Here is a 21,161-nt window from a genome sequence, read left to right as displayed (position 1 = left end):
ATATGTAAAAATGTTTCCAAGAGCACTTTCAAATTAATTGAACTAAAGAAAAATAAATAAATAATAGTCAATATTCAAAATCACCCCCTTCAACCTATATTGTATTTTTTTTTCAAAGATGCGAATTTTACAATAAAATATTATTTTAGTTTTACTGCCTCAATTTGATGTTTAATGCAATGTGTTATTTTTTGTTTCTTTTTAATTGTGAAATTCACTACAGATGTCTGAGTGAAAATTTCTACACCAATCTTTTTAGAGTATAGTTGAAAAACATCCTTAAAGTTAAGGCAACAATCTTAGCTGAATACTTATAATTATAGAAACACATTTCTGAAATTAAATTAAATTGAAATGATTTTATAGAAATATGTTGAGGAATTTAATTAAAAAATTCATTAAAAATTTATTTATATACATATATATTTTAAAACAATTATTTCTGAATCTTTGTTCATTGACTACAAACTAATCAAAGCATTTTTATTTATTTTTGCTGATCTCATGCTATTGTTATATATATATATATATATATATATATATATATATATATATATATATATATATATATATATATATATATATATATATATATATATATATATAAACTATGTTTGATAAAAGCACTGCTGAATGGTGATAAGAATAGAATCTGATGGTGCTGTGGGAGTATGTCACCTTCGATTACAATGATAAACTGTTCTTTAAAAAGCTAGACACATAAGTCCATAAACACAAATGCACAACCATATTCCTCATTCAAAAGATGCATGCGTTTGAGGTGTCTGATTATTAACTGCTCTATATCTAAAAAGCAGGTTCTAAAATTATGAATCCAGTGTTTTTGTCATAACTAGGCCAACTCAGTTTGTGTCTGAATATACATAAACATATTTGGGGAAATATGATATGAGGTCTCAGCTTTATGTGTCTGAAATATGTGAGTGAACATGTGTTTACGCGTGGTGCCCATGCGGGTGGAGTCAACACCTCGGAAGCGTAACTCTTTCCAGAGTGGGTGTTTCATCCATATAAAGCAATCCAGGAGCTCAAAGAACAGGAGTCCTCACTCGCAGTGCTCTGCATCGGCTTTGGCTGCAGCACTGCTGCTATTGCTGCGCGTCTGGGTGCCCTGATCCTTTGCACAGCTATAGAGAGGTGAGAGAAGGGCAGAGAGAAAGCCATTACTACACAGCTAACAATGGCAGATTTGTCTGTAAAAAATCAATCCTGTGCATTATTGTGCATGCATATTTTGTGCTAGTCTGAATTTACAATTTTGCATGGAGCAAAATAAAACATTTGCATTGCTTTGTAGGCAGAAATAGTGATTTGCATTGCTTTGTAGGCAGAAAAGTGATTTGTAAAGAAATATGGGGTTTAATTCTTCCCAAAATGTACGATGCATTTAAAAGGCATTGATGATATTAATGAACACATACATTTTTGTTGTCTATAAATGGGGCTTATTTAAAATGTTTTCTGCAAAAAACAAACAAAAAACAAAAACAAAAAAACCACTGTGATTAAGCTTTAATTGAGTATAAATAATAGGCTTAATAAATAGCAAAAGTGGTTAATTAATAGCATCATACTTGAAATCATGTTTTCACATTTTTCCTGTTCAGTAAGCATGCAACTATTATTTTTCATTGGAATGGCAAACAGTTATGCAGTTTAACTCACAAAAACCTGTTTAAATTAGGAAGTTGACAAGGAGAAAGAGCTCATAAATACAAAAACCACACTAATAATCTCACATGCCACACATACATTCTGTATTCATTCTCCTGATGCAGCTGGTCATATACACATGTTTTGTATGCACACAGAGTATCAGAGTTCAAAAAAGCACAGGAGCTTTACAGGAGCTGGAATGTATGTAGTGAGTGTTTGGACGCTGAGAAGGAATGTGTTGATTGTTCAGTGATGAGTGATGAGGACAAACAGAACTAAGCTATTGAAATGTGTATTTACAATACAATGGTTTCAAAAGCTATCATCAATTTTACAGATGAAAATCTTTATTTTATTACCAATTGTCATTTTGGAAATATAATGTTTTAGTACAAGAGGCAATTACTTTTTCTCCAAGATGTTCTCATTTTAAAATGCAAGCGTCCGTTTCTTTCCTTTTCCTTTTCCTGTTTTTATGGGCCTGCTGAAATTAGTTAACAGTCAGGGTCTTCAGGTTCTACTGTGATGTCATTTCCAGTTCAAGAGTTTCTCAATTTCAGAAGGAAAAAAAAATATATATATTATTTTAATAATATAATTATTTTATATTATTTCAATTATAATCCAATTTATATTTAATATATAAATATATATAATTAGATTTGTATTATAGTGAACAATGACACCCTCTGAATTTTTCCCTTTTTTCCCGGACAGGCAGTGCAATGATTGAACTGGGCTCAGTGGAGGAGGGCAGCAGTCTGATAGACGAGCTGATGGAGTTAACATCTCAGAGTTTATGTCAGCTCGAGATTAAAGAACACTTCAACATTATTAAAGAGATCGGTCGGGGAAAGTATGGACGTGTGCTGCTGGTCACCCACCGCTGCAAGGGTATGTCAGCCAGAAGGGTTAATATGTTTAATTTTAGGTCATATGTCATACATTAAAAGAAAACAGCATTTTAACTAAGCATGGGTGAGTTTCCCAAAAGCTACTTAAGCCTAAGAATGATCTTAATATTACAGTCTGTTTTTCAAAATCATTGTAACTTAAGTAGCACTTGAAGATTATCGTAGATCTACGGGTGCTCTGGAGTAATTGTTTAGCCCTAAGTGCATCGTAAGAAGACAGATTTATGCTCTCACCTGCAGGGCAATCTGCATATTACACCTTTGACTTGAAGTCAAGTGCAATGTGATTATAATATAAGGATTTGATTGTGCTTTATTGTACACTTTGACTTGTTTTCTTTAAATTTTGTTCTTAATTTATAAATAAATAAATTAAAAAGAGCAGGGAAAATTAGAAATACACATTTAACTGAAAAAAAAAGAATAAAAAAAAGAATAAAAGAAGTATGTAGGAAATGCTTCAAAGACTGGGGGGTTGTTTGTCAATGACGAAATCCAGCTATGAAAATCCAGCAACTTACAGTGCATTCAGGCTAACATTTTTTACCTAACATAATATATAAGTATATAAAGTATATTATATATGATTATGTAAAGCATAATATTGTACACTATAATATAATATAATATTATATCGTATTATAGTTATTATATCGAAGTTGTCTGTCTGGAATGCAGCATTAGGTTAACATAAATAAATGATTGTGTACTACAATTAAGAGCCATTCTCTAAGGCGTCATTTCAGCACTTGACAAACAGATAGCGACTCCTAAGTAGCACTTAAAACACAGTTACGTGCGATTGCTTTACGTGCATTGTTGGGAAACGCACGTGAAACTATAACGAAAGATCGTAAAATTACTTGTAGAAAACGTTCGTAAGCTCTAAGATCAATTGTTAGCGGGAAACTGGCCCATTTGAGGATCTTGAATCACCCTGAAGGGGTTTATTTTAAGATAATGACTAGCTGATTATTATTCTTCGAACAATTTAAAATAGCGAAAAAATGAAACCCTTCAAATTTTGAACTTCATCCGACTTGTCATGAGTCAAGGATTCGGGAGAAAAAAAGAATGTTTCTTCTGTGCCTTAGGGTTTAAAAGTTATCAGTATAAGCATTAGTGAAACTTTGGACAAGTGGTGGCGCTAGAGAGTTTGAGTTAGAGACTGCAAATTTGCTATGGTGACTGTTCTGACTGTCCTATATCGGTGTGCCAAATTTCACAACTTTCCTGCAATCGTTTCTATGGGCTGCCATAGACTCAACAGTGAAAGAAGAAGAAGAATGCAAACGAATACACCTTCGGTGCCTGGCCCCTATAAAACATGGTCATATTCATTACCAATTACCATAAAAGACCTGTGTATGCCACAAACAGATTTCATGGTTCATTATGTTTTTTTAAACCATAATGATCAAAAACATGGTATTAGTTTGTATGTATTCTTTATGTAGGCTATTCTTTAAGTATGTAAATACTGTATCACATGAAGGTGGGAATCATTACTGTGGTGTGTGTATCAGTATTGCAGGGAACAGTTTGACCAGTGTGCAGGAATGAGATAATGCTATTTAAATGAAACACTACATCCTCTTTTACACTCCCACAGATCGCAATGCCAAGATATCATCCGAACAGCTGTGAAAATACTTTCCACTACAAACGAAAGACTGTATGTCATGTTATGTGTCTCCAGGGCACCTTTTAAGAAAGCCGAATGTCCTCTGATCTTGTTTCTCTTTCACTGCTGATTGTGTCTCAGGGACTCCGATGGCTCTCAAAGTGCTACCCAAGGCCTCCACCAAACTGCAGGGCTTCCTGAGAGAATACTGCATCTCTTTGCATCTGTCTTGCCACCCATGCATCGTGGGATTGTTTGGAATCGCCTTCCAGTCCAACGAGCACTACGGATTCGCCCAGGAGCTTGTGACAGGACGGGACCTTTTTGCCATCATCCAGCCACGGGTGGGTGGGTCCTCAAACATCATGAGATCTTTCCTTTATTCACATGTAGTTATGCTTAAGCACTGCAAATTCCCAGATTTCTTCAAATATGTGACCCAGGACCCCAAAACCAGTCAAAATAAAAAAGCTGTTGAGACTACTATTCATATACATATGACCATATTTAGATACTTATTTATTTGTATACACAAAGCCAGACATTCGCTTTAAAGTAAGTCTGTCACTTTATGTCTGTCATTGGCAGACGAGTTCTAATTCAGTGTCCGACACTTGAGAAGGTTACGGCTGTATCGTCACAGACACTATAGTAACTCTAGATGTGGTACAGTATATTTTATCCCAAGGGACCGGGATAAAACTGCATGCTTACAGAATGATGTTTGACAGATGCTGATTAAATGTATCGCAGAGAAATGATGAGTGATGTCAGGATAACAATATATATATATATATATATATATATATATATATATATATATATATATATATATATATATATATATATATATATATATATACATATATATATATATATATACCCATCCTCTGAGAGCTTCCATAACTGAATAATTCTTTAAGAAGATGCTTGTAATGAAATAAGATATTTTATTATAAAATGTTTAAAATAATCCTTAATTTGAGATGGTGGAATGGTGAAATTCAGATTGGTTGGATCAGATTAGGCTCTCACGATATTCCATTTTTCATATCACGGTAATTGTGGCCATACAAATTCACAATATCGATATGTCGTGATATCTATAGAAATCTTGGGAGGAAAAGATATTAGTCAAATTATTTTTTACTTTGTTGAGTTTTTCTTTTTCACCCAATGAACATAAGGATACTGATAAACGCAGGGCACAAGACTCTGGCTTTCTCCATCCTCTTGGATGCTCCTATGAAATAACTGTCAAGTTCAACAGTATGATGAATAAATATTAATGCTAACACTTTACAATAAGATGTCATTTGTTAACATTAATGTATTAAGTAACATGAATGAACAATGAACAATACATTTATTACACAATATATTATCTTTGTTAATGTCATTCATTGTTCATATTAGTTCACAGTGAATTAATGTTTACAAATAATTGTAATAATGCATAAGTAAATTAACATGAACTAAGATTAATGAATGCTGTGGAAATATTGTTCATTATTATTTGTGTATTATTTATATATGTTGTTAACTAATGTAATTAACTAATTTTAGTTAACTGCTGAATCTTATTGAAGAATGACCGCAGATGAGGCATGAAGTGCACAGCACTGCAACCATATTACAGAGTTTAATGTAGTACTGTCGTCGCTCAGTTTTTCAAGATCAGTTTTAATCATGTAACTTTTAATCATGTAACTGTTAATAGATTTGAACAAAGACAAAAAAGTGTTACTACACACAGGCTGTATTGATTGCAAATACAAAAAAAGACGAGTAAAGAAAATGCAGAACTTAATTAATTAAAAGAATCACCCTTTGCTTAAACATATGAACACAGAAAGCCGCTGTTAAGAGGTTAATATAACGTTTACCGTTCTATGATTAGTAAAATAATGGCAACTCTGACAAACATGGTGTCATGAGAAATTGAGTCCCCCTCAAAATCGGGTCCGCTTAGGACCCCGAGTGATCCCATTGGTTTAACAAACTTTTAATGGGTATTATTCTTAGCGCCTGATTACAATTCCTACAAAATCATACTTTCATTTATGTTGTTTAAAACTTTGTTATAATGACCATTAATGTCGTTTACAAAATTATTTTAGCTTGAAAATACAAGCTACCGCAGTTTCGATTAGACATGCAACAAGCAATCAAAACAGCTTTTTGATCAGGCATTTGAAACAGCTGGGGACTTTCGATGGGGGACTTGATTTCTGATGACACCAGCTCTCCTCGGAGTAGCTGTGAGCGCTGCGTCGTCTTCTCATGTGACAGGTGTCAATGTTAAGACACAATACTGCCACCTGGGAGCTCAACCGGGTCCTGGCACTGGAGTATTTACATGTGGTGTTATCATAAGCGTTATAATAACTGTTCATTTTAAATATTGCAGTTATCGCTAATAACGGTATATCGTCACACACTAAATTAACACAATATCGATAATTGTTGCTATGAATATCACGATTAATACCGGTATATCGTTACACAAAAATACCCCGATATCGATATTTGTTGCTTTGAATATCATGGTTATCGTTAATACCGGTATATGGCGACACCCCTAGGTCAGATACATGCATATTAACTTTTGGCTATTATTAGTACATTAGGACATTATTCGAAACCAGTGAGAAAAAAAGTGTTTAAGTTTAATTTATTATGTCTATATAATAAATGAAGCTCCAGATTGTTCAAGTCACTCCAGACTTGCCCTGAACCACTATGTAATACAGGCCCGTTCACACGCTGAGCATGTTCACTTGGAGCAGAAAGTACACTTGACATATTTCGGTAATGTTCACATGTCCTCTCAGGAAATCTTGGAGGGTGTAATGTGTGAGTAAAAGAGAAGAGCAGCTGTTTTTCTCTGTCACCACATGAGTCTCTGTTACTTCAGCATATCCAGTGAAACCTTAAGCCAGACGTTCTGAAGCCTGGAAAGATTTAAAGAGGCAATAACGCCACAGGGGCTCCTAAACACATGCAACCTTAGATTTGAATTTATTGTGCAATGAAGTCGTCTTGACAGAATTTTGCACACATTCGTGTCAGTATACTGTTTAGTATTTTAAATAGTCAAGACTATTGTTACCAAAATAAATTTCTTAGCATAATGGCCCATTTATGGTGCAGTCATAGTCTAATGGATAGAGAGTCGGACTTCTAACCTGAAGGTCGCTGGTTAGAGTCTCAGGTCCGGCAGGAATTGTAGGTGGGGGTGGCCGCCCACTGCTCTAGGTGTGTGTTCACAGAGTGTGTGTGTGCACTTGGATGGGTTAAAATATGTAGAAAAGTGTGTACCGGTATGTATATATTTATTTTGTTAGTTTATTTGTTCATTTAATTAAATTGTAATTTAACTTTTTTATATTTAAGATGTTTTATATAGGATATATTAAGATATTCAATACTTTCTTATTTTATTATTGAAGTATGAAGTTTTTTTTTTTTTTTTTACGTTATTAGACTTTTATTTATAACATGTTATTGAAATACTTTAATATATTATTTATAATATTAAAATTGACATTTAAAAAAAAATACTGAAAACAAAATATCCTTGAACCAAAAGATTTACTGGTATATATATATATATATATATATATATATATATATATATATATATATATATATATATATATATATATATATATATGCACTGTTTTGGTTATAGGGTTGCTTTAATTTTCTTGTTAACTGAGTCCTGGTGTCCTCTATACACTGGTCATATCATAAAATATTAATAAACATTTTTATTTTCACAATTTGTTTCTCATGCTCCAAACAATGGAATGATGCATTTTGTTTTTCTCCAGGTGGGCATCCCTGAATGTGCAGTGAAGCGCTGTGCTGTTCAGATCTCTTGTGCTCTAGAGTTCATCCACCAGCGTGGTCTGGTCCACCGCGACATCAAGCCTGAGAACATTCTGCTGCTGGACACCCAATGCCGGCGGGTCAAACTGGCCGACTTCGGCCTCACCCAGAGACGAGGAACCCTCATACGCTTCATATCGGGCACGCTGCCGTATATGGCTCCAGAGCTGTGCGCCATGGTCTTGGAGGAAGGTCAGAAGGAGGTAACAGTCCCTCCGCTCCGTGTGGAGCCCACTCTAGATACCTTTGCTTTTGCTGTGCTTCTTTTCTGTATCCTCACTGGCTTCTTCCCCTGGGAGCGCTGCAATGACAGCGACGATTTCTACGAGGAATTTGCAGACTGGCGCAGATCGCCGAAGAAAACCCCTGTGCCATCTCAGTGGAAAAGATTCACGCCTGTGTGCATGCAGATGTTCAGAAGGATGTTAGCACTGGATCCCAGTGAGAGGTGCTCTGTAGGGGAGGTCAAAGGTTATGTGGGTAAGGACTGGGTGCGAGCGAAGGACGCCAACGGATGGGTGGGAGAAAATGGGGAGGTCAGCACATCCACACCGAGTCCCTGCAGAAGCAGCTACAGTGATGAACAGTGATGGTGTTATATGACAAATGAGCAGAATGTGGTGCCGGTTGCAATGCAGAGAGCTGCTCGGTGGAAAGAATGTAGATCATTAGAGGTGTTGATATCTTAAAAAGTTATGAGGAAGACACTCATTTGCGGGTCAATATTATTGGTTAAATACAATTTATACTTCATTAACAGCAATTGTGGCATGCTATAATTAACAATAGATACACTATATATATATATATATATATATAAATACAAAGTAATGCACTTACATTTTAAATTCTATATTTAGTTGTCTACATAAGAATACATTTTGATGGAGAAAAAGTACATTATTGCTGTACAGGATTCCATAAAGTGCACAGAAACTCAAATCTGATCAAATTTATGATACAAAATATTTTATAAATATATGAATTACGAAAAATCAGGTAATATTTATTTATTCATGTGTGTGTATAATATATACAGTATACACACACACATATCTATATGTATATATATTTATGTGTGTGTGTGTGTGTGTATATATATATATATATATATATATATATATATATATATATATATATATATATATATATATATACTTTTTCTCAAAAAATATTTTGTATTTACATATTTTGTTATCCGAGGTGCCGGTCAGAAGACATCAAAGTAGCATAAAGAGGTATAAGACCACACACTCACTTGCAGGTGATTCTTTATTAGCAACCATTTTTGACCTAGCGGTTGGGTAACTGCCCAGAAGGTTGTGTTAAAAATTTAACCCAGCTGTTGTTTGACAACAACCCAATTGCTGGGTTTGTCCATATTTAACCCAGCATTTTTATTGTTATTGGAGTGGACCATCTCCTGCCCTTTTGTCTCTGATATCCATTTCTGTACGCGCACATTCAATCCTCTACCTCCACACAAAATAAGGTTTTCACTAATTATCCATATTGTATTATTATATGATCTGCCAGTCACTTCTGTTTCAAGCAGAAATGAGGGTCCAGTGCACAAAAAATACACAGAATATGTACATTTCCCATATCTGTAATGTAGATGAGGGGTACATTTTAAACTACTGTTGTGTTTTACTAATGTTTTTATCCACGTTTTGTTGTATTATGTTTTGTATATTGGTATCAACTGTGTATATTTTCAATATCAAATATCTTGTTTGCTGTGTGCTCATGATTTGACCATGTCACTATTAAAGACACATTATCAAAGGATAAATCTAGTGCTTGAGAAAGTGATTGACACAGATTTTTACCAATTTAAAAAACTGAACTTTTTTTAACCTGTGTGTTTCTTTCAGCGTTTGAACAGAAAATAAAATATTTTGAAGAATGATGGTTACTAAAGAGCATATGGTCCCCGTTGACTTCCATAGTGGAAAAAGAAAATACTATGGAAAGGAAGGGCTGCTGTCAACTGTTATTCATTCATTCATTCATTCATTCAGTGTACTGTTAATATGAAGGAATGTTCAGCTGCACATTATTTTACAGTGCGTGCACTTTAGGTGAACTAAAAAGTGTACTTATTTAAGAAAGCACTGGGTAATATAACTAATTAAGTTAAGGTTAGGTTTAGGGGTAGGTTAAGGGTTTCTATCACCCAGTTATTGTAATTACTTTAATAAGTACCTAGTATGTACATGTGGAACACCGCTGTAAAATAAAGTGCTCCAGAATTTTCCGTATTGATTTTTGACAGGTGTTTTACCCACATTTTGAACTATGCATTACATTAGTGTTTAGTGCTAAAGGAAATACCCATGCATTTACTGGAAGATGTACTGGTCATTTTCTGCCTTAAATGTCAAAACAAATAATTTATTCACTTTTTCATATAATTCTCTAGCTTGACAGAAAAAAAAAAAAAAAAAAACTGATCCTGAACCACAAAACCTTAAGTTGCTGGGGTATATAGTAGCAATAGCCAAAAATACATTGTATGGGTCAACATTATTGATTTTTCTTTTATGGCAAAAAAATCATTAGGATATTGAGTAAAGATCATATTCTATTAACATATTTTGTAAATTTCCTATTGTAAATACAGTCTATGAAAACTTAATTTTTGATTAGTAATATGCATTACTAAGAACTTCATTTGGACGTCTTTAAATGGGATATTCTCAGTATTTAGATTTTTTTGCATCCTCAGATTCCAGATTATTAAATAGTTGCAAATCTAAAAAAACAAACAAACAAAAAGACCCTTATGACTGATTTTGTGGTCTAAGGTCACAAATAGATTTGGCATGCTGCTCATAACAGATGAGCACAGAGCTCTTCACTAAACTTGACTACTTGACTAAAGAAAGAAAAATAAATAAATAATAAGAATATATGATACGTGTTTAAAAATAAAGGTGGACTTTCTGGAGTGAGGTAAGCAGCTGCTTATGGTATAAATATGATTCAGTGGATCAAACAAACAAGCTCCTTCCAAACTTCATTACACGAATCTAATGTTCTTTAAGACACTTACATTCTGTAGATAGTATCATGTCAAAATGTGCTTTGAAATCTCTTCCAAGTCACTGTTGGCCTTTGCTGGTAACCTCAGTAATTTATTACATACAAACACCGAAAGCACTGCAACCTTCTCTTTTGAACATTCAGAGGTCTCCTGGCATCTGTTGCAGCTGGTGTGGTATTGATGGATTCTGGGCTGGTGTTTGTTTAGGCCCGGCTCTAGAGAAACCGTCCCGGTGGGGTGTCGTCACACTGGTGATTTGACAGCAGTTCTGAACCCAGCAGCTCCCTTCACTTTGCAGCAAATTTAGAGCGTTACACTAACCGGGATCATGTTACTGCAGTCCCTATGAGCTGCTCCAATCAAAGGCCTCATTACTAAATCCTCTAAGGCAGCCAAAAGCCCATCGTGGGGTAAAGGGTTTAACAGCTTTCACTGAAGCTCGACTCCTCAGCAATGACTCATAATCTGTTTCGGTTGTTACTTTAAGCCAGATTCTTTTTACAAAGTGTACAAAACAATAATAGTCCTTTTACTGGACACTTTATGGTTGCCAGTTAATGTAAAGAACTACACTTGTGTGAACTCAAGGTGAACTGACTTCATATGTCCAGTTAAAATATCGACAACATTAGTCAAAACTGATGAAAAGTAAGTGAATAGAGTTCATATTCTTAAATTCCGCATATGCATCCAGACATTTTAAGTGTCTGAATACCTTTTTTTGTGGCCATTAGAGCAACAACACTAGTAAACATGTTGGTACAGTGTCAGTTCCTGGAACTCTGACACCTGCTAGAATGGAAATGAAGTCATCACTCTGTGCTGCATGGATATGAGGCTCTAATTGCCTGATATATTCAATAAATGCCACTCAGATCATTTCATTTCTCAGATCAGATCTGATTTTAGTGCTTTAAACTAAACGTCATGCAACATATGTTGAAAATGCTCATTGAGCTTTGGGACTTTGTTGACAGACTCGACAACTTAACTTTTATGTATTTTACGACGACACTAAAATAAACCCCAGTGGATGTAGTAAAACCAGTCACAACTCTGTTAAACATCTATATTTTTCTCCCATAAATGCATCAGAAAGTAAATCACATACTCTAGCTAAATTTTTAAGTTTTAAAATTGTTTTTATGCAAATGTATCAAAAAAGTACCTCACTCAGATTTCCTTTTAGATTAGATTTAATCTTCTATCTTTTTGGAAACATGCTTCTGGATTGTGCATTGAATTGAAATATTGTGCTTGTGTGTATGTGTTTGGGGTCAGTGCTTTTTTTATCTATTTTGGTGTCAGCATGTTTCTTTCTTTCTTTCTTTCAAAACCACTGCTATGTAGCACGGATAAAGTGACAGTGAAGACATCTGTAATATATTTAATTTTAAATAAAAGTTTTTCTAAAGTTTCTATTCCTCGCAGAGTCCTGAAAAAAAAATCACTGTTTCTACAAACATATGAAGCAGCATAACTGTTTTTAACATTGATAATAATAATAAATGTTTCTTGAGCAGCAGATTAGAAGGATTTCTGAAGGATGACGTGACATTGACGATTGCAGTAATGATGCTGAAAATTCAGCTTTGCATTTTCAAATATATTCAAATAGAAAACAAAATAGTTTAAAACTACAGAAACAATTTCTCCTGTATTTATGAATTTTTACATTAGTTAAATTACTTATGTTTTTATAATATTTTTAATTTTATATTTTAAACAAATTGCATACAGTATATGACATCTTATTAAATATTTGTTGTCACATTTAAGAGCTCCAGCAAATAACAATTTGTTATATAATGTGTAAAAATCTAAATCGATTATGACTTGTAACCCCACAACATGGCATCACTCTGTCCAGTATCCCACAATGCTTTGAGGAACAGATGCCATCAATGGAGGGCTGATGAACCGATGGGCTCTGTGTTCCTGCCAGCGGCTCATGCAGCACTACTGCTAATAAATCTTTGCTCTTATGGAAAATCACAATCTCACTGCCAACAACTTCTTATATCAGCAATCCACAGGCATGTTTGTGAAGGTTATTTCAGCTCTCACTTTAGCAAACCAACTGCTAGAATAAGTTATACAAGGTCAAAACAACAATATAAACAAAAGACAAAAATGTCCACCCATGATTTAAGTGGGGAAACTGTTAGCATCACATTCTTTAGTTAAAATCATCACAATCAGCCATGTTTAATCTTTTTAAACAGACTGTGATAAAAAAAAAAAAGCTCTTAATGGAACTGTAGTGAATGTTAAATAAATCCTGGATAATCCTCATTTCAATTTTGGAATGTTCTATTAAAAGATTCTGGCCCCTAAAGACACACGGTTAGTTCTCTTAAAAAATAAAAAATAAATAAATAAAAAAACATGTTCCGCCAAAACGAGTCCCCCAGAGTAAAGCAGATGACATGTGAACTTTCCCGGCCACAGAAAGACGTCACCAAAATACAGTAACACTAGTACTACTAGTTATAGTACACGGCAGCTGTTACTGTGTTTAAAGCTGGCCATGTGTGAGTAAATGCCAAATGTAATCAGACATGTTTGCAATTAGAAGGAGAATTCCTGATGAAGCAAGGAGAGCGAACTCTTGTGCTGTGAATCAAACTATAGGTGTTATAGAACAATACAGTTTAACACACAGCACCAGAGCATGACTCCACTGACACGGTTTCACCTCCAGCTCTTCTGAGATTTACTGAGATACATGAAACTGACACCTTTAAATGTCATAATAATGTACAAAAGAGTCAAAGCCATCAATTACTTTAATATGAAATCAGTCAAAACAAGCCAAAAAATTAAAAGGCAGATCAAACAAAATCGCTGCACAATTTCTAAACAATCTATTATTTGATTTTATCTTAATACTTAATACTGTATATACAAAAATAGAAAATAAGATTATTATTGTAAAATTGTGTAAAACTATAATTCCTTTTAAAATAATAAACATCTCTTTCAAAAATTAATACACTTGCTCACGAGTAGGCCACGGTAAGTAAAATATACTGTTTTTTGCGCCAAAATAGCACCTAGAGTAGGTTTTCACTTTTGGTGAGCATTATCTTTACATTTTTTCAGTAATATTATGCAACATTTAAGAAACTAGTGGTTACAGATGAATTGATTGTTTTTTTTTTTTGTTTTTTTTTTTTTGCATAACAATTTATTTTTCATGCTAACATTTGTCTAATTATTGATCCAGAAGATGAATGGAAACTAAATGGACAGCTGAACGTTTATCTGTCCATATATATATATATATATATATACATTGTGTATTAAAGAAATAGTTCACCCCAAAATTAAAATTTGCTGAAAATGTACTCACTCTCAGGCCATCCAAGAAGTAGATGAGTTTGTTTCTTCATGGGAACAGATCTGGAGAAATTTAGTATAATTTGCTCACCAATAATTCCTCTGCAGTCAATGGGTGCTGTCAGAATGAGAGTCTAAACAGCTGATAAAAACATCACAATGACCCACAATTAATCCAGTCAGGAAACATATCCATCAAGATGTTTTTAACTTCAAACTGCTGCTTCCAGCTAAAATAAAAATCCTCTATCCAAAATATTTATTATTTCCACTGTGAAAGTCATCTTGTTTGAATCAGATCAAGCAAAGATAAAAAAAATGTCTTGATGGATTTGTTTCTTGTAAACACAAATCGTTTCACTTCAGAAGACATTAACTGATGGAGTCAAGTGTATTACTTGTGGATTCTGATGGCGTTCATTCACAGCAGAGGATCCATTGGTGAAGTGACATAATGCTTTTTTTTTTTTTATCTGTAGTGTCCAAACTCGGGTTGGAAAATTCAGCAAATTTTAGTTGCGGGGTGAAGCAAGTGAACTCTGGCCTCCTTTTTGTGATAACAAAGTGTTACTGTACCTGGATTTGGAAATTTTATAAGCATTGATCTTGTACATTTTTAAAAGATATTACCATATCAAATGAACAAGATAATGATAAGCTATTATTACATTTGAATTTCAAGGTTTTTTGCTGAGTTCATGTGGGCCTGCTCATGAGCTTTAACAGACTGAAAAACAAATCAAGCAAAGAAGAAGCAAAGAAAACAAAACTACACATCAAAACCTTAAGAATTACAAAAAAGTTTGACTGGTTTGTCAGCACAAAAATTAGCTCTTTTCTTCAGTTCATACAATTTTGTGACAACAATTAGATATTTTGTTATTCCAAATCAGTTTTGTGTATGTGTCCCTTCTTTTAAACATCTTGAGAGAAATCTTGAGAGTTAGCATCATTAAACAGCATTGGTTTATCCATATTTTCTTCTTAAAGGGATAGTTAACCCAAAAATCTAAACGATGTCATTAATAACTCACCCTCATGTCGTTCCAAGCCCGTGAGACCTCGGATTATCTTCGGAACACAGTTAAAACTGATATTTTAGATTTAGTCCGAGAGCTCTCAGTCCCTCCATTGAAGCTGTGTGTACGGTATACTGTCCATGTCCAGAAAGGTAAGAAAAACATCATCAAAGTAGTCCATGTGACATCAGAGGGTCAGTTAGAATTTTTTAAAGCATCAAAAATACATTTTGGTTCAAAAATAGCACATAACTACAACTTCATTCAGCATTGTCTTCTCTTCCGTGTTTGTTGTGATAGAGTTCAAAACAAAACAGTGTAGTGATATCCGGTAGGGCTGGAAATCGATTCCAAAAATAATCGATTCCTCGATTCTGAGAAGTTGGGTATCGAGTGTCGATTCCAAAGGTTGGTTGGTTGATTCGATCAAGGGGAATTGACTCCTCATTCAGAGTGTTTTTCAGTTCAACAAAGATTATCTATGGGAGTCTCTCAAACGGAAGGCTACATCCGACAAAGGCTACACACATCTAAATTCAGGAAAATAAACAGAAATAAAAAGAGTCAGTACTGATCAATTTAATTTTAGGATGTAGCCTTCCATTTCAGAAGCACAATTCAGCAAATCCATAATTAGTAAAGTTGTGATATAAAAGATTATTTTAAATAAAAAATAAAAAAAATTATGGTGGAACTGGCTTGTCCACAATTTTGAAAGCTGCATGACAGAATAGATCATGACGTCATTTAGGGTCTTGATCTTATTATCATCTAAAATACTTTTTTTTTTTTAAACAATATCAGCCAATGAAAATTACAAAAGAATACATCACGAGCATAGATCAGTGGCCGAGAGCACATCTGATTGACAGATAAACCATGAGCTCTATCAGTCATAGATGTTCTGGTTATTTTGTTTCATTGTACAGTTTGTTAATATTGTGCAAAGTAAACAAAGTAAATTTCATCATTCAGCTGAACTGTACATATTTATTTTAGACTCTTCATGTCTTATTTAATTCATGTGACAAACACATGTCCCTGCTGAGCTGGGCTATGACTAATTTCATGGGCAAAGCTGAAAAAACTAACATTTTCATATTGTCATTTTTTTAAAAATAGATAAAAATAAAATAAAATAAAAAAGAATTGGAAAAGAATCGAACAGCCCTAATATCCGGTTCGCGAACGAATTATTCGATGTAACGGATCTTTTTGAACCAGTTCACCAAATCAAACTAAATCGTTTGGAACAGCTCGCGTCTCCAATATGCATTAATCCACAAATGACTTAAGCTGTTAACTTTTTTAAAGGTCCCATTTTTCATGCTTTTTTGAAGCTTTGATTGTGTTTACAGTGTGCAATATAACATGTGTTCATGTTTCGCATGTAAAAAAACAGTATTTTTCACGCAATTCTTCTCTATACCGCTGTTTTCACTGTCATAAAAACTGGCTGATGACTTCCTTGTTTTATAAAGTCCCTCCTTCAGAAATACGTAACGAGTTCTGATTGGGCCAGCGGCTCCTGTGTTGTGATTCGACGGCAGCTGAGCGCAGGCTGCCCTCCTGGAAAAGCGATTGGACTATTCGATTTTTTTGCACAGCCCTAACATCTAGTTAACAAAGCTAAACAGCGTTGCCCTCTGTGTAATAAGTTACAGAAACTGTTTAACACACCAACTTAAATAATAAAATACACTTACCGGTTGTGGTCCATAAACAACGCCTCCTCCAGACAAAGAGGGAACTGCTCCATCTTTCAGGAATAATCTTTGTGTGAATCCGGCATTAAACTGATTGAGATTGAGGAAGCTCGATGTCCTCAGCAAAATGTGCTGCACATAGTTTTACAAGTGGATTATAATTTTCGGGAATCGAGTTAAACATAAATTGTTACCATTAATCTCCAAGTACAGCATCCCTGGGAAGCCCAAAACAAGATGATTGGACTCAGAGATGAAAATAACAGCGTTTCGACGACATGGTGATAAACACAAACGCAGCTCTTCCTCTTCTCTGTCGGAAAGCAACAAGACCCGCCCCCCTTTTTGCATATACGTGGGCGAAGGTTAGTCAAAAAACTGTTTTAGTGACGTAATTACTGCAGGAACTAGAGGGCTGTAGTCCAAACGGGTCGTTTTTTGTAGCCGAATTCTGTCAAATAAAATATTTCACTTGGCATTGAATTTTGACATTGAATTTTACAGATATTATTTATACTCTAACAACAACATAACTAAAGTTTAAAACATGGGATCACGAAGAACGGGACCTTTAATGTGGCTGACACTCCCTCTGAGCTAAAACAAACCAATATCCCAGAGTAAATTATTTACTCAAACAGTACACTGACTGAACTGCTGTGAAGAGAGAACTGAAGATGAACACCGAGCCGAGCCAGATAATGAACAAAAGTTGTTCTTGAGTCAAGAACCGGTCGCATCAGTGTGCGGATCACCAGTAGTTCTTTCGGACAGTTCGATTCAATAAACCGGTTGAAGAAACTGTTCACCGGTTCTTTTGCACTCGACTTAATGGCATCATTGCCGATGATTGCCCTTGATTCAAGGCTTCGGTTTACCTGGGCTCATAAAATTAGCGCAGAATCAGTTCAGAATCAATCACCAAAAGAATCAGTTCGGTTCAGACGCTCTGTGTGTTGGTCTGCTTCACATTGAATCACACATGCGCAGTATTGTCAGCTCCTTGGTTCTCGAATCGGACGGAAACGGTTCTTGACTTGAGAACGAGTTAGTCTTTTGTTCGTTATCTGGCTCGGCTTGGTGTTCATCTTCAGTTCTCTCTTCACAGCAGTTCAGTCAGTTCATTAATGTGTATTGGAGATGCGAACCGTTTAAAACGATTCAGTTCGATTTGGTGAACTGGTTCAAAAAAAGTTACATCGAATGATTTGTTCGCCAACCGGATATCACAAAGTGCTTTGTTTTGAACTCTCTCACGACAGACGCGGAAGAGAAGACAATGCTGAATAAAGTCGTAGTTTTTGCTATTTTTGGACCAAAATGTATTTTCAATGCTTCAAAAAATTCTAACTGACCCTCTGATGTCACATGGACTACTTTGATGATGTTTTTCTTACCTTTCTGGACATGGACAGTATACCGTACACACAGCTTCAATGGAGGGACTGAGAGCTCTCGGACTAAATCTAAAATATCTTAAAAAGTGTTCCAAAGATAAACTGAGGTCTCACGGGTTTGGAACGACATGAGGGTGAGTTATTAATGACATAACTTCGATTTTTGGGGGAACTATCCCTTTAATTTTCTACTGTGATAAGAACATACAATCTTATCACTTATTAATATTAACTTGAAATAACAATTTGGTCTCGTGGCTGCTTTATTACTCTGCTTGAGCGTGAACTTCTACCTCTGTGGTCAACATATCTGCATCAGCATTTGCAAATAGACCTGCATCTAAATCTGAATCTGCACCTTCATCCACGTCTACATCTACCTGTGCTTGTGTGCCTGTCATCCCTGCATTTTCATTGGCTGTAGCCTCGACAGATATGACATCATCACAGTCCTTCTGTTTCTCTGTCTCCACTTCATAGGTGTCCTGATCTGATGAGAACACAAAGGAAAAGTTCAGCACCATTTTCATAAAGGCACACACACACACACACACACACACACACACACACTCACACACACATACAGTGAAGTGTAAATTTGAGTGATGTACCAAGAATGTTCTCGGGTCTCTTGGGAAGGAGAGGGATGTCGAGGTCTTCATCATGGTGGGTTTGGGAAGGAGAGGTTCCATTGGCTTGTCCCTCAATGTCATCATATTCTGTCCCAGAAGAATCCCTCTTTCTGTCATCTTCATCCTCCTCTCCTGTTGGAGAAACCAAATATGATTTATTCTTTCATGAATAGATATACATATAAATTATTTTATTTATCTTTATTTATATATGAATCTTTGGTTGTAAAAATCACTTATACTTATTTCACATGATATTTTAGTTTATCAAACATAAAAGAAAAAAAGAAAGAAAAAAAATCAGCAGTTTTTGTTGATTCAAATTTGTCGAGATTAACAGAATTATTTTATGGTTTACTTTTACTTTTTATAGTCTTAGTTTATTTATTTGGATGGATAATGTGCAGGCTGTCAGGCAACAAAACTAAAATGAACAGACTAAGTAAAAGATGGATTGACTGACATACATTGTGTTGAAATTAAGGAAATCGACAATTGCTGTTATAAGACTAATTTTTCAATATCTCACCTGACTTGTCCATGAGAGAATCCACATCCTCGTAGTCATCATTATCAAAAAATGCTGCCTTTCCTTCAGAAAAACCTAAAAAAAAAAAAAAAAAAAAAAAAAAAAAAAAAATTATATATATATATATATATATATATATATATATATATATATATATATATATATATATATATACATACATACTTGCTTATAAAAAATATTTGTAATTAACATATGAATAAAAGAGTGAATACATCTGCTTTAGAACATTATTTACCAATACATACATTCATAAAATCAATATATATTTTGTACGTCTGTCTGTCTGTCTGTCTGTTTATCTATCTATCTATCTATCTATCTATCTATCTATCTATCTATCTATCTATCTATCTATCTATCTATATGTGTGAATGATTTTGTCTTTATTAGATAACAACAGTAAAATACATAATAATAATAATAATAATAATAATAATAATAACATTTAGAAATTAATGAAAACATTTGCTTATGTCTTGACATTTACAATGTTCAAAGTAATAATAATTAAATTCTACAGTATACCTTTGTCCTCTGTATCCATCTTATCCATTTCATTCACATCCGGGTTGACGTCTTTGCCCTTTTTACTTCTGTAATATCTTACTGCAAAAACAGAAACAGGTAGAAAATTATGCTTCTATTAATTCTACAGGTTATTATTTGATGTGTAGTGTGTGTAGTGAGACAAGGAGTGGGAAACACTGCCACCAACAGGTTAAAAACATGAAGACCTTTCAAATATCGCTGTAACTTCATTATGAAAAAATAATGTTTATCTGCGAATCAGAACAATGTCTTTCTGGTGCAAGTGATACTCACAGGCTAAAAGTAGACGTTTCCGATTTCTCCACATTAAAAACAAAATCAGCAACCCCAGCACAGCTCCCGACAGACCCAATATCAGACCCACTGAAGAATTACCTCCTTTTGGAGTATTATCTGCAGGGTTTGGAGTATAACCTGCAGTTTTTGGAGTATTATCTTCAGTTTTTTGAGTATAACCTTCAGTTGGAGTATTTTCTGAAGGATCACCTGCAGTTTTAATGGAACAGTTTCACAGGTTAGAACGTTTACGAAACTTTGTTAAAGTAAACTCACAGCTACTTAACTTCATGCAAGAAGGCAAGCAGCAGCAAAACAAATCCCAGAACAATAAAAAATATTTTCCTATATTAAAGTGTATGGCATCTGTGGGTTTTTTTTTTTTACCTTCACACTTGATTTCAGCAGGTCCATGACTGCATTTATCGTTATTGAGATGGTGCATGCACTGAAAAATGTTGTAATGGGTTTCTGGGCAATTAATTTGAACCTTTATTTCTTTTTCTATTATCTGTTCTTCCAGCAATTCTCG

General features: G+C 34.4%; 2 protein-coding genes across 2 annotated transcripts; one reads left to right on the top strand and one right to left on the bottom strand.

The window, feature by feature from the left end:
* Window positions 1-994: 994 nt before the first annotated feature.
* Window positions 995-8,910, top strand: si:dkey-8e10.3 (serine/threonine-protein kinase SBK1). Its single transcript, XM_052563937.1, has 4 exons — window positions 995-1,158; window positions 2,395-2,571; window positions 4,357-4,559; window positions 8,052-8,910. Exons 2-4 carry the CDS (start codon window positions 2,403-2,405, stop codon window positions 8,697-8,699), a joined length of 1,020 nt encoding a protein of 339 aa, XP_052419897.1. The 5' UTR covers window positions 995-1,158; window positions 2,395-2,402; the 3' UTR covers window positions 8,700-8,910.
* A 9,581-nt stretch (window positions 8,911-18,491) lies between these two features.
* LOC127964139 (serine-aspartate repeat-containing protein I-like) lies at window positions 18,492-20,348 on the bottom strand. Its single transcript, XM_052564297.1, has 4 exons — window positions 20,330-20,348; window positions 19,784-19,858; window positions 19,234-19,386; window positions 18,492-19,112 (listed from the first exon to the last, which is right to left on the bottom strand). Exons 1-4 carry the CDS (start codon window positions 20,346-20,348, stop codon window positions 18,889-18,891), a joined length of 471 nt encoding a protein of 156 aa, XP_052420257.1. The 3' UTR covers window positions 18,492-18,888.
* Between the last annotated feature and the right edge of the window lie 813 nt (window positions 20,349-21,161).

This window comes from Carassius gibelio, chromosome B8 (genome assembly GCF_023724105.1).
Source record: "Carassius gibelio isolate Cgi1373 ecotype wild population from Czech Republic chromosome B8, carGib1.2-hapl.c, whole genome shotgun sequence".
Lineage (NCBI taxonomy): Eukaryota > Metazoa > Chordata > Actinopteri > Cypriniformes > Cyprinidae > Carassius > Carassius gibelio.
Note: the sequence above shows the minus strand (reverse complement) of the source record. Positions and strands in the feature narration are given on the sequence as shown.

Bases quoted from the DNA above. Each gene is read 5' to 3' on its own strand.
- LOC127964139 (XM_052564297.1), bottom strand. The intron at 19,387-19,783 runs GTGAGATATTGA...TTTCTCCAACAG, and splicing joins TTCTCTCATGGACAAGTCAG to GAGAGGAGGATGAAGATGAC. The intron at 19,113-19,233 runs GTACATCACTCA...TGTTCTCATCAG, and splicing joins GAGACCCGAGAACATTCTTG to ATCAGGACACCTATGAAGTG.
- si:dkey-8e10.3 (XM_052563937.1), top strand. From the start codon at position 2,403: ATGATTGAACTGGGCTCAGTGGAGGAGGGCAGCAGTCTGATAGACGAG. The intron at 2,572-4,356 runs GTATGTCAGCCA...ATTGTGTCTCAG, and splicing joins GGTCACCCACCGCTGCAAGG to GGACTCCGATGGCTCTCAAA. The intron at 4,560-8,051 runs GTGGGTGGGTCC...GTTTTTCTCCAG, and splicing joins TTGCCATCATCCAGCCACGG to GTGGGCATCCCTGAATGTGC.